We start from the raw sequence: 13,257 nt of genomic DNA, 5'->3' as shown, positions 1-13,257 counted from the left end.
AACTTGGGTCCATGGCTTCATGGGGTCTGCCCCACACTTGAACTCTACCATCAGCTCTTACCAACTGGCATTGGGACTCATCTATCAGACCACAATTTTCCAGCTATCTAAGGTCCAACTGATATGGTCATGAGTCCAGGAGAGATGCTGCAAGAAATGTCATGCAATTAGCAAAGGCATTCGCATCAGTCGTTTGCTGCCGTAACTCATTAACACTAAATTTCGCTAAACTGTCCTAACAGATAAGTTCATTGTACATCCCACATTCATTTCTACAGTTATTTCAAGCAGTGCTGCTTGTTATTAGCACTGACAAGTCTACGTAAACGCCGCTGCTCTCAGTTGTTAAGTGAAGGCTGTTGGTCACGGGTTGTCCATGGTAAGAGGTAATGCCTGAAATTTTATATTCTTGGCACACTCTTGAGATTGTGTATCTCAGAATATTGAATTCCCTACTGATGTAAATAAAATAGAAAGAAACTTCCACATAGGAAAAATATATTAAAAACAAAGTTTCCAAGACTTACCAAGCGGGAAAGCGCCGGCAGACAGGCACAATGAACAAAACACACAAACACACACACAGAATTACTAGCTTTCGCAACCGATGATTGCTTCTTCAGGAAGGAGAGGGAAAGACGAAAGGATGTGGGTTTTAAGGGAGAGGGTAAGGAGTCGTTCCAATCCCGGGAGCGGAAAGACTTCCCTTAGGGGGAAAAAAAGGACAGGTGTACACTCACTCGCGCACACACACACGCGCACACACACACACACACACACACACACACACACACACACACACACACACACATATCCATCCGCACATACACAGACACAAGCAGACATATGGTAACATAATTGAACCTATTAATGAATATGACACCTGAAACTATTTAGGCACTCTTAATGAAAAACAACTGTTGCAAGACACCATAAAATAATACATCATGACTACATACATCAACAGAACTACCTCAATTGTGAAACTAAATCCAAATGGGTAAAATACATTCAGCAATATTAATTCACATGCGGTGTAAGTATTAACTTACACTTTTCTTCTCATTATGTGGACGAAAACAGACCTACAAGAGATATAAAAGAAAACATGGGGAATTTCCCCAAAGTACAACATCCATCATGCTAAATCAACAGTTTAATACCACACGAGAAAGGGGACAGGGGCTAACAGTCACTGAGCAGATGCAGAAAAAAGAACTGGAGGCTCTGAGGCAGTATTTTCACAACAGAAATTCATCACTTCATAAAGCAATAGAAGCCACAGACACTAATCACACATCACCTCAATCTTGCAGAAACACTCATGCAGTCCCAAGGTCTGATACAGAAATAATAAAAAAACAACTGCAGAGGAAAGTGTGAATGATTTCAGCCCAGATAATTTTGATCAGCGAGCATCAATCAATTAGTTTATGCATGAGAGTCTGCATCAGTATGTAAAGAATTTCCAATGCTATATAAGATTAGCTCACTGTGATGAGAAACTATATCCTGAAAGAGCAAAGAAATAAATGATAGGTGCATGAAGTGCAAGGATCAAAAGGACACCATATTACACATCACATGTGGTTGTAAAAGCTTGGCTCAAACAGAATGTTTGAAATGTATGACTTTGATGAGTTCACCAAAACAATCCACCAGATGTTAGATCAGCAGTATCAGTTAATAAAAGACTCCATACCTCCATACCTACAGATACACTATAAACTGCCCCCAGCAGAAGACATGCTATGTTGATGCTCCATAATTTTTACTGTGATAACTGATGCTGCAGTGTTCATTTGTGGTGCAACAGTGGAGAAGGTATCTCAAATTCAGCTACGTAAAAAATCCATGCAAACTGAATATTTATTTACGTCTGTGAGCCAACTTCTGAGTTATCCTTTGTATGACACTGCATGTGCCAGACAGGTTCAGTTCAAACTTCTAATATTCTAATGTTTTATTGTTCATGTTGTCTCACATAATAATTCATTAATTGTCCCAATATTTCAGTGTGAGAATAAAGTCTTTCGCGACAGTACTGATATGTAAAACATTCTTGGTTTTCTTGCCACATCAATTCACAATAAGATCTCAAGCTTTAGATTTTTGAAAAATTTTCAGATACTTCCAAATATACATTTTTGAGACTTTTTGTAAGTTACAAATGTTATGCTTAACTTATTTCATCGTAGATTAGCATATCTGAAGTAGAGCTATTGTAAATTACTAAAATATCATGTTGCTTTAGTTTTCTTTTCTAACAGGAGTTTATATTGTCTGCATTAATGTAAATTAACGTTATTGTTGAATGTGTTAGCGATTATCACATCAAAAATGTTTCAAAGAAACAGTAAATTTTATACCAAGTTATTCTGATATCTCACGTTGCCTTTTGATCACTGCAGTCCTTAAAATTTACTGGTAATATTTGTAGCATACCAGATCTATACACTAAAAGTGAACCAGCAAGCTTAGTTTCAAGTTATTTGTTTCATGTGAAGTAAAATATTGCACCAGCCACCCTGCAGCTCTGCTATGTATACTGTTTGTGCTATTCCCTGGTGTGACATGAGTTACTTGTTGTTTGAAACCTGCTGGAAATCATTCTGACTACTGAAAAGTGATTAGAAGTTGCCGGAAATGGGTGGGTTTGGAGGGCTACCAAGAGTCATATACGACAAATTTCAAAGATAACTCAAGTACTATCCCTAGCCGTGTATTGTCTCCTTTGCATGAAATACTGGATCTATCACTACTCACATACTTCACTGTGAGTGGGGTGGCAATGGTAAGTCTAGGTGCCCTGTACAGGGAACTCAGGATGATGTACGCATCCCCCTAACAAACAAGTTTGAGGTGCTGTCTTCTACTTAAAGTGAAACTGAGCCAGTGAGACTCACTTTATCTGTTGGAAACATATGATATCGTGTATCAGCAAGAGGCAAATGCAAAAGTGGAGGGGTCTATTAATCATCAGCAGTTCAAAAATGCAGGGAAATGGCAGCAAGATGTGGGAAGAACACCAATGTTCCGTTAGTGTTTTTGCCTGGGACTCATTCATCATGTCGATGAGACTATTATAGCAGCCACTAGAAGAACAAGTTACAACAAACTGAAGATTGTGGTGCATGTTGGGACAAATGAAGCCAGTTATCTGTGACTGCTAATGGAGTCTCAATGACACTTAGAATATGCTGTCTCAGAACAGATCATGACCCCTGGGGTTCTGAGCTAAGTGGAAGACTTGAACCAGAGACTGTGAAGATTCTGTGACAAGCTAGGCTGTGACTTCATAGACTTGCACTATAGGTTTGAGATCTATAGGGTCCCTGTAAATGAGTCAGGTGTGCACTATACATTATAGGCTGTTACCCAGGTAGCTGACTGTGTGGGGGGTGCACTTAGGTTGTTTTTATTTTTTAAATAGATTAGATGACTCTCCAGCCAGTCAAGATTATGACAGCTGTAGGAGACCTGAAAATATCAGTGAAGATCCAAAGAATTCCCCCCTCCCGCCTGCTCCACCCTCCCTCCCCCACCCCACCCCACCCCACCCCACCCCCATCCTCCCAACACCACACAGGAGAGGATATTAAATTCCTAATGGTTAACTGCTGAAGCATTTGCAATTACGTGTCAGAGATTGAAACACTTATAAAACCCAGTGAAGCTCAAATAATACTAGTTACAGGAAGCTTGCTAAAACCTGGATTTGTCAGCAGCGAGATTTCTGGGGAAAATTTATGTTTGAATCGAAGATGGAGATGGTTAATTGTCACAGTGGACAAGAAACTAGAATTCACCAGATAAAAACTGAAGCTACATGTGAGACGGTTAGGGCAATACCCAGTATTAGGGGTGGATATAAAATTATAATTGTTCCTTCTATGAACTAGCAGACTCACCTGCTGATGTAATTGAAAACTTTAGAGGAAATCTCAGTTTTCTGGTAAGTAAGTTCATCAATCATAATGTATCACTGGAGAAGGCTGTAATTATCCAACAATCAACAGGAATAATTACTGTTTTGTTAGTGATGGTTGTGATGAGACATCCTAATAAACATTACTGTATACCTCCCCTGAAAACTATGTAGAACAGATAGTTCAGAATCCCCCTCATGATGAAAAATGTACTGGATCTAATGAAAACTACTAGACCTGACCTTTTTGAGGATGTACACATTGAAACTGATATCAGTGATCATGGGGCAACAATGGTTACCAAACTACAAAGGGCAAATAAAACAAGTAGAAAGATTCATAAGTTCAGTTAACTAAATAAAGAAGCATTAGTGTCATATTCCAACGAGGAACATGCATATTTAGCTCAGGACAGACACATGTAAGGGAAATATGGCTCAAGTTTAAAAGAATAGTTGACTATGCACTGGACATACATGCACGTAGTAGAACAGTTCATGACTGGAAGGACTCTATACATACAGTAACGGTAAAATAAACTTCTAAAGTGAAACTGCAGTATAATAGGTGTAAAACAAAGCATTGGGCTATAGAGAATGGGATGCTGAATGAAATGCATTTGGCTGTCAAGAGAGGAACATGTGAAGCATTCACTGACTACTGCAGCAGAATATTATCAAAAAATCTTTCATAAAAACGGATGAAATTCTGATAGTATGTAAATGCTGTTAGTGGCAAGGTTATTATTCACACACTCTTGGATGAGACAGGAATTGAAATTGAAGGTAGAAAAGCAAAAGCAGAAATGTTTAAATCTGTTTTCAAATGTTTATTTGGAAAGGAAATCCCAGGCGTAATGCTCCAATTTCATTCTCATACCACTGCAGGGAAATGTGAAATAGGTATTAGTGCAGTGGCAATGGCAAAAAGCTGCAATAAATGAAACTGAATAAAGCTCAAGGGTCTGGTGGAATGTGTACTAGATTTTATACAGAATTTTTTTTAATCATAATATACTAAAGATCTTTTACACAAAAACTGTGCTCACTATTTGAAAGGAAGCATAGGTCACACCCATCTATAAAAAGAGCATCAGACTCAAACAATGGAAAATTCAGGATGGAATGCAACAATATTACAAAAAGGACAGTTGCTACTCACCATATAGTGGAAATGCTGTCACAGACAGGCACAACAAAAAGACCGTCATGAATAAAGCCAACTAGACACACACACACACACACACACACACACACACACACTCATGACATGACCAGTCTCTGGCTACTGATGGCAAATTGCCAGGACAGCAGAAGTGATACACAAAACTACCATTGAGTATTTTTTATTTCCTTTTGTTGGAGAACCTTAAAACATATTCTGATCTCAAATGTAATGAGGTATCTCAAATAGAATGACCTCCTCCACGGATTCCAAAAATATTGATCATGTGTAACCCAACTCGCACTTTTCTCACATGCCATCCTGAAAGCAATGCATGCAACAAGGTAGTCAGCACATATTGTGTTTCTTTATGTCTGAAAGACTCAGTAAGACACATTTGCTTATTATCAAAAATATGGTCATATGCACTATCAAGCAAGATTTGTGACTAGATTGAGGATGTCTTAGTGGAGAAGACACAGCATGTTTTCTTAAAATAAAAGTAATCAATAGACGTAAAGTAATCTCAGGTGTGTCCAGGGAAGTGTGTTACAGCCCCTACTGTTCATGTTACATATTAATGATCTTGTAGATAATAGTAATAGTAGTCTCAGATTTTTCACCGATAATTCAGTTATCCATAAGGAAGTATGGTCTGAATAAAGGTGAACAAATATCCAATCAGATCTTGATAAGATTTCAAACTGGTGAGGAGATTGGAAATTCACTTTAAATGTTCAGAAAAGTATACTTATGCATTTCACACACACACACACACACACACACACACACACACAACGCGCACGCGCTCACACGCACGCGGAGGGGGGAAAAAAAGAAAAGAAAAAAAAAAGAAAAGGAAAAAGAAACCAGTATCTTACAACTATATTATCAACAAGTTACAGTTGGAATCTCTAAACTCATACAAATACCTGGGTGCAACACGTAGTAGTAGCATGAAATGGAAATGTCATAAAGGTTAAGTTGTAAGTACAGCAGGTAGCAGACTTCATTTCAGTTGTAGAATACTAAGAAAATGTAATTAGTCTACATAGTACAAATCACTTATGCGACACAATCTAGAATATTGCTTAAGTTTGTGAGACCCGTACCAAATAGGACTAACAAGAAGAAGGGCAGCATGAATGCTCAAGTTTGTGAGACCTGTACCAAATAGGACTAACAAGAAGAAGGGCAGCATGAATGTTTACAAGTTTGTTTTTTCATGGGATAGTGTTATGAAGGTTATGAAAGAACTGAACTGGCAGATACTTGAGAATAGATGCAAACTATCCTATAAAAGCCTATTTGGAATGTTTTTAGAACCAACTTTGTTATGAATCCAGGAAAATACTACAATTCCCTCTGTATCACTCCCATAGACTAATTACAGCACACACAGTGGCAGTTAAGCAATCATTCTTCCCACACTCTACACACAAATCGAATGGAAGAAAGTCCTAATATCTGGTACTATGGGATGTACACTCTGCCATGAACTTGATAGTCATTTGCAGAGTGTAGATGTAAATGTACAACTTAACAATGTTCTCACTGGGGTAGAAACTAAAAAAATTAAAATTTTACTACAACCAGAGCACAGTAACCAATCCATTTTAATCAACTTGACATAACAGTGATTAGTAAGGCTTTCACCAAGACATCATTGTATCTACAACAATTATTTTTCAAATCATCTGCAATGAGAAGACAATCAAATACAATGATGTGGCAGACGAGGAAAAAGCTATGTGGAGACTTAAGCTTGTCATTCCTATAGAACCATCGTGCACTGGCATTATACCATAATGGACTAGTGAAGAACCTACAGGACCTAAAACTGTATCCTTCAATCTGTTGGCAATTGCAGCAGCTGTTAAAAGTGAAAAGGGGGAAGGGAGGATTTTCTGTCAGATGAGTGTAGCTTATCATCATCATCATCATCATCATCATCATCATCATCATCCATAGCAGCAAATGATGTAACAGAGGTTAGTATCATTGTGAACAGAAAGTAGTTAACAAGGTGAACAACAATGAGCAACACACTGATCAAATTATTCCTCTGAATACAAGTTAATGTTAAGATGGGTGTGAGGTATGGTTGCAGATTATCATCACTGTTGTTCAACTTGTATATAAAAAAATCAGTGTAGAAAGTGAAGGAAAATTTCTGAAAAGGAATGAATGTCAAGTGGAGCAGATTGGAACACTAAGGCTTGCAAACAACATAGCCCTTCTGGTGAGAGAAGATGACAAGTTAAAAGATCAATTGACAGGAATAGACACCATACCTGTTAAGCATAAACAAGAAAAATACATCAGTGACGGAGAGTAGCAGAAAGAAAAACGACTTGCTTAACATCAAAATAGGGACTGACACAATAGTGGAAGTACTGGATGAATTCTCTTAACATCAAAACAAGACTGCACAGGATGGCAGAAGCAAGGAAGACATCAAATGTGGACTGATAGAGTCAAAGTAAGCTTTCATTAATAAAAGCAACAATGTATCAAAAGATAGATTGCCCATCAGCCACAGGCTTCACCAGAAGAAGAGAAACAGAGAAACATGCACCATTCATTCACACAAGCGAGCACACCTCATGCACATGTGACCGCAAACTCTGGCAGCTCCACCCAGAGTGCAACTATCACTTTGGATGGAAGCAGCAAACTGGAGGGGATAGGGAAATGGCAGAACACTCTGGTGAAGTGTGTGGGAATTAGGATGCCAACAGGCACAGCATCGGGTGCATTGGCAGAGGATAGCAAACAAAGAGGGTGGAAGACAAGAAAGGGGAGGAGGTGACAGGACATAGAGGGTGAAAACTGCTGGGCGGAGGGTATGGGGACGATATGTTACTATAGGTATCAGATTTAGTATGGAACTGAAGAAGTAGTTCCCAAAAATGGAACCTTTGGAGCATGACATTGTACTAAAGTGAAATGTGAACCATTAGAAATCCAAAGAAGAAACTTGAAGAATTTGAAATATGGTGGTATCAAAAAAATGTTAAAAATTCAATAGACAGATAAAGTATGAAATTAAAAAGTACTACAAAGAATAAGTGAGGAAAGGAATCTATAGTACACCACCAACAGAAGAAGGGACAGGTTAGTGAGAAATCTGTTACAGTGGCCAATGTTGAAAAATTTCTTTCTATTGCAGCAACAGATGCAGGTACACAAGCAAACATTTTGTACCATATGTGCAAAGTAGGATAGTCAGATTTAGGACAAACAGACAACGCCTGCATAAGAGAATCATGATCATTAAGGGTTTTTATGCTCGTTTGCTTGTATTGAAGAATCCTCCCATTACTCTGTTTTTAATCACAAAACAGTAGAATATTCACGACTTTTCTTGAACAAATGGCAGACAGAATAATGTATTGAGATCACTAGAATGGCTAAAACTTTACTCATAGGTATGTATTAGCTATCTATGTGCCAGACAGAAACACACAAAATATGACGCGATGTTTGTGCTACATAGGAAAGTACAAGTAATCCATAACTCAATTCAGTTGAGTCAACTGATGAAAGAAACAAACAAATAGCATGCAGGCTGACTGTCGGGGGCTATGCGGGTGTCAATGAGGGTGGCCCCGCAAGGGGAGGGGAAGCGCCGCACATACCCCCCATGTATACCCGCAACTTCGTGGCCACAGCAGACATCCAAATACAAGAGTCTTGCCATGGCCACAGGAGTGCGCATTTGGATGTCGTGTGGTTGTATATCTGAATGTGTGTAGTGCTGCAACAAAAAGAGCTAGTGCTGGAAAACTGGTGTGAATGCTGTTTTCTGTCATTTTTGATGAAGCTATGCAGGAGCTTGCATTTGTGCCTTACAACATAGTGGAAGAACATGTCTGTATTGCTTATCCACTGATGCCAAGTTAGTTGTGGTTGATTAAGTGTATCACAGCTAATAGTTCCTTAGTAGGGTGAAAAGCCTCATTTATTCTAGGTCAAGGTAGTACCTATGCCCCTTGTACAGCTCACAATTTTTACCTCATAATTTGTTTTATATGGCTAATGTTACTTGTCATACAGTTTTGAATAAGATACTGCTGCAGTGTGTTATTCACACTAGCTGGATTGCATTTCACATGTTTTAGTAGAAACAGAATGAGAACCACAATTTTTCATTGCCATTGACCACATACTGTAGAATAGGCTTACTTGAGAATCTCGGGTAATATCTTCATAATATCAAGTTACAGTTGCACTTAAATTATTACAATTAATGTTTACAATTCAAGTACAGATTAACTATCTTATATACAGCTATAATTTTAAATGTTAATGTCAATATTGTCCATATCATAGAGGTCTTTCACAATGGTTAATGGGTTTTTTGTCAACCAGTCATACAATTTGTTTTGAGTTTTTTGAAAGCCAGGAATCGAGCAGTGAGAGGAAACTTGTTAAAAATTTTGTGTGCATTTACTTTATGGGAGTTTCCTGTTATAGCTAGCCTGTGCCTTGATGTCAATTTTTGCCTATTTCTACTGTAATGTTTGTGTCTTGTTTTCCTTAAAATACATTCCTTAAAGCTTTTCTTGACGAAGAGTGCAGACTCACAAACATGCAGCTTAAGCCAGGTAAAAAGAGAGCGACAGTGCTCTTTAGGGCCAGCTTTGTAATATGTAGACAACTTTTTCTCGGACTTTAAAAATGTTGCCGATATGAGGAGTATGTCCCCATATGAGAAGGCCTAATGAGATGTATGGCCAAAAGAGCCCAAAGTATGTCATACAGATATAATCATTACTGGCTATTTCTCTCAGTTTTCATATCAGATAGGACACTTGTGAGGTCTTTTTACAGACTTGATTGGTACGTTCTTCCCAACTGAGTCTAGCATCAATATGTATTCCTAAAAGTTTGGCACATGTACTTTCTATCTCCTTAGTCAAGCTGAACATAAGGTTTTGAGTTTTGTTTGGATTACAGACAAGTTTATTGGCTGCAAATCAGTTCAGTGCAGAGTCAAAAGTTTCTTGCAAGATCTTATTAAGACTTGGGATGTCATGATGCGAAGAAAGTAAAGCTGAATCATCAACATTGCAGATTACAGACTGTGATACACAATAGGGCAGGACACTGATAGCCACAATGAAAAAAAGGGGGGAGGGCTGGGGGCAAGGACTGAGCCCTGTGGTACACCCGTGCCGATTTCTACTAAGGGGGGAATGTCTATTTCTAATTGAGACAAACAGTCTTCTGTTGGTCAGGTAGGAAGAAGTTACTGCCAACATAGATTTCCATAGACCACAATACTCCAATTTTGTCAGTAATATGTTACAAGGAATGCAGTCTAAAGTTTGACTTAAATTTCACAAAACAAGAGACACCATCTTCTTATTTTTTAATGCAATTAAAGTTTGGTCAACACTTTCTGGAACAGCTGGAGTAGTATTTTCACATGGCTGAAATTCATATTGACTGTTGCATAAAATGGCATGTTTTTCAAAGTAATTACTTAACTGAATGTACACTAGTGACTCAAATATTTTTGAGAGTATTGGCACAATAGAAAACAGTTTTCATAAAATGTAACAGAATATTGTATGGATGCAGTTTATTTATCACCCGAGTGGTGTGTGCACTGCATACCTCCTTAGTCCTCATTCTGGTTGCTGCCCAAAAGGCTGAACTGTAAATGAATAGTTTTGGCTAGGCTAGAAAGGTTCTGAGAGGAATCACTATGTAATCCTTTATTGTTGTAAAGTAACTTTAATCAGGAAAAGATTATGTAATGTGAATAAATATATTCAAATCAACAGTTTTTTCATATACTTCCTACCTGATACTCTACTTCCTACCTGATACTCTTAAGAAAGAAACATATTGTAATTATGTATTTGCCACTGTTGTGTCGTCACTCTTGAGATTACACCAACCAAAATAAACAAGAAAATATGTCATTAATTACTTATATGAGGATGGATCAAACTTATCTAACAGCAGAGACACTGAGCAACAGAAAGGTGTGTAAAAAGGCACAGTGATTCACTAAGCTATCAACACGAATTTTGTTTGGAAACTTGGCAGTTTATTCTCCTCCTCTACCAGTGTGTGTGTGTGTGTGTGTGTGTGTGTGTGTGTGTGTGTGTCTAATGCATTTCAATTTTTCCTTTGAACACAATTCCTTGTCCAGTGAAGTAGAAAGTCTATGATATATCACAGTGACAATTTTTCAAAGAAGTAAATAGTTACAATCATAATGGTAGTAATAATAATTATAATAATAATATGAAGACTACAGTTTGTTCTGATAAATTAAATTCACACATATCTCACACAGTTACTCTCATCATTTCCCTTCTGTCAACTTCTAACACTTAAGCTTTTTGCCATGGTAATTTAAATAACTTGTATTGCTATCAATAGTTAAAACCCTTTCGTTTTTTATAGCGTATGAAAAGCACACTGCATTAGCACTTAGAAATAGTACTTACTGTCCAGGATTACGGTCAGGCCGTATGCTGCTCAAACAGCTGATGCTGTACCCAGTACATTCACGGCACACTGTGCATACCATGCACTGATCATGTTTCCATTTGTGTGTACCTGGAGGGCACATAAGCTCTTGTGCATCTTCCCAATCCAGGTCATCTTCATCCACTTCCTCTTCTGCTGCTGTCTCCATAGCTGTCACCATTGGAACTGTGAAAACAGAAAAAATACAACTATAAAACAAAAGTCAATTACACATTAGGAACTGATATATTACTTCTGAAGGTAAAGTAACTGACTAGCAGCATTCACCATAAATCTTTTCTCATACATTCACGATATGGAAAAGAGACAAGCACATATACCTTGGTCACATACGGAAACTCACCTTCCTTAACTTGGGCAGCAAAATCACGACCACACTGGCCTTTGTTATTTATTCCAAATGTGTAAATGTGGCCTTTGTTTGTTAATACAACAGCATGTGCTTTACCTAAGGCCACTTGAGTTACATGCACATCCTTCAGTTCTGTAACAAGTCCTTGAACAAAAGAAATTTAATATTTATAAACGAAAGTATTTCTTGATATGAAAACACATGTAGAGCATCCTAGGTGAAATAAAAACACTAGAAGAAGTACAGCTAACAACATACCCTATAGCTGAGGTGCTGAGTGATTGACAGTCTTGTACACAAGACTGCAAACATTGCTGAGCTATCAGACAGTATTCTCCTTCCGAGACAACTAATACACATTCACATAAATTTCAAGGTATAAACAAAAATGAGAATAGGCAAGCACTCACTTGTTGCTGAGTGATGTGTTATACGTAAACAGAAAGGTGGTTGTCATATATAAACAGAAAAGAGGTAATTGAGGACATGGTTGTGTTTTTCAAGGATTGAGTAATACTGAATGGCAGTAGTTCTGATTGTTGTCTGGTTCACAGTGGTAACAGATTTGTTAGTGTCACAGGAAGAAACGACACAGAAAATCAATTCCTTGACTAGCTAGTAAGGATATTTTCTATATGTAAATGGTCTGACTAGCTTATCAGCAGCTACAGATAACTTTGCCTCCCATTAGCTTCTTACTCCATCCATGGTCAGCACATCATACCCCCTCCAAGTTGTCACATCTGTTTCTTCTCACTCAATATCAATCAACCAAGACAAGCACTCATGAGCGTGTTTGGATGCCTGTGTGACTAAGTTTACACACTTAAAGACGAAAATGACTGCTAACTTGAAAGTTCCTTAAATGCTCTGTAGAATGGTGTCTGTTTGTTTACCAAACATCAAACAGTTATGTATGAGCAGTTGCATTTTCTCATACATGCTTATTCATTCTTATTCTAGAATTTCCATTCCTGTAAAATAAAAGTGTGGGCTTTTACAGCATTTTTAAATTCAGTGCCCATCAGCCTTGCCTTAGTCATCCCTTTTTCAACAAATCATGGACTGAAAAACTTGTCTGTTACAAATAATACTAGTAAGTCTAACTCATGTACATATGTGCTCTCCCCACTTTCACTCCCCCCCCCCCCCCTCCCCACACACACACACACTAAAAAATTAGCTAGGCTAGTCAGCAGATGTGGTTAACTGGCAAATAAATACAAGACTCCAATTACTGCATTTCCTCTGTTTAACTCCAGTACTACTGAAGGAGGCAATGCGCAAGCTGGGGGAAAC

General features: G+C 38.0%; 1 protein-coding gene across 1 annotated transcript in view; it reads right to left on the bottom strand.

Annotated features, from left to right (window-relative positions):
* LOC126267346 (E3 ubiquitin-protein ligase MYCBP2) overlaps positions 1 to 13,257 on the bottom strand; it is a 1,244,949-nt gene that overhangs the window by 1,123,561 nt on the left and 108,131 nt on the right. Inside the window, exons 11-12 of the mRNA XM_049972469.1 lie at positions 11,950 to 12,102; positions 11,564 to 11,771 (exon numbers count right to left, since the gene is read on the bottom strand). Coding sequence (XP_049828426.1) covers positions 11,564 to 11,771; positions 11,950 to 12,102 — 361 coding nt within the window. The remainder of the gene's footprint in view (positions 1 to 11,563; positions 11,772 to 11,949; positions 12,103 to 13,257) is intronic.

This window comes from Schistocerca gregaria, chromosome 4 (assembly GCF_023897955.1).
Source record: "Schistocerca gregaria isolate iqSchGreg1 chromosome 4, iqSchGreg1.2, whole genome shotgun sequence".
NCBI lineage: Eukaryota > Metazoa > Arthropoda > Insecta > Orthoptera > Acrididae > Schistocerca > Schistocerca gregaria.
This window is presented reverse-complemented; position numbering and strand designations above follow the sequence as displayed.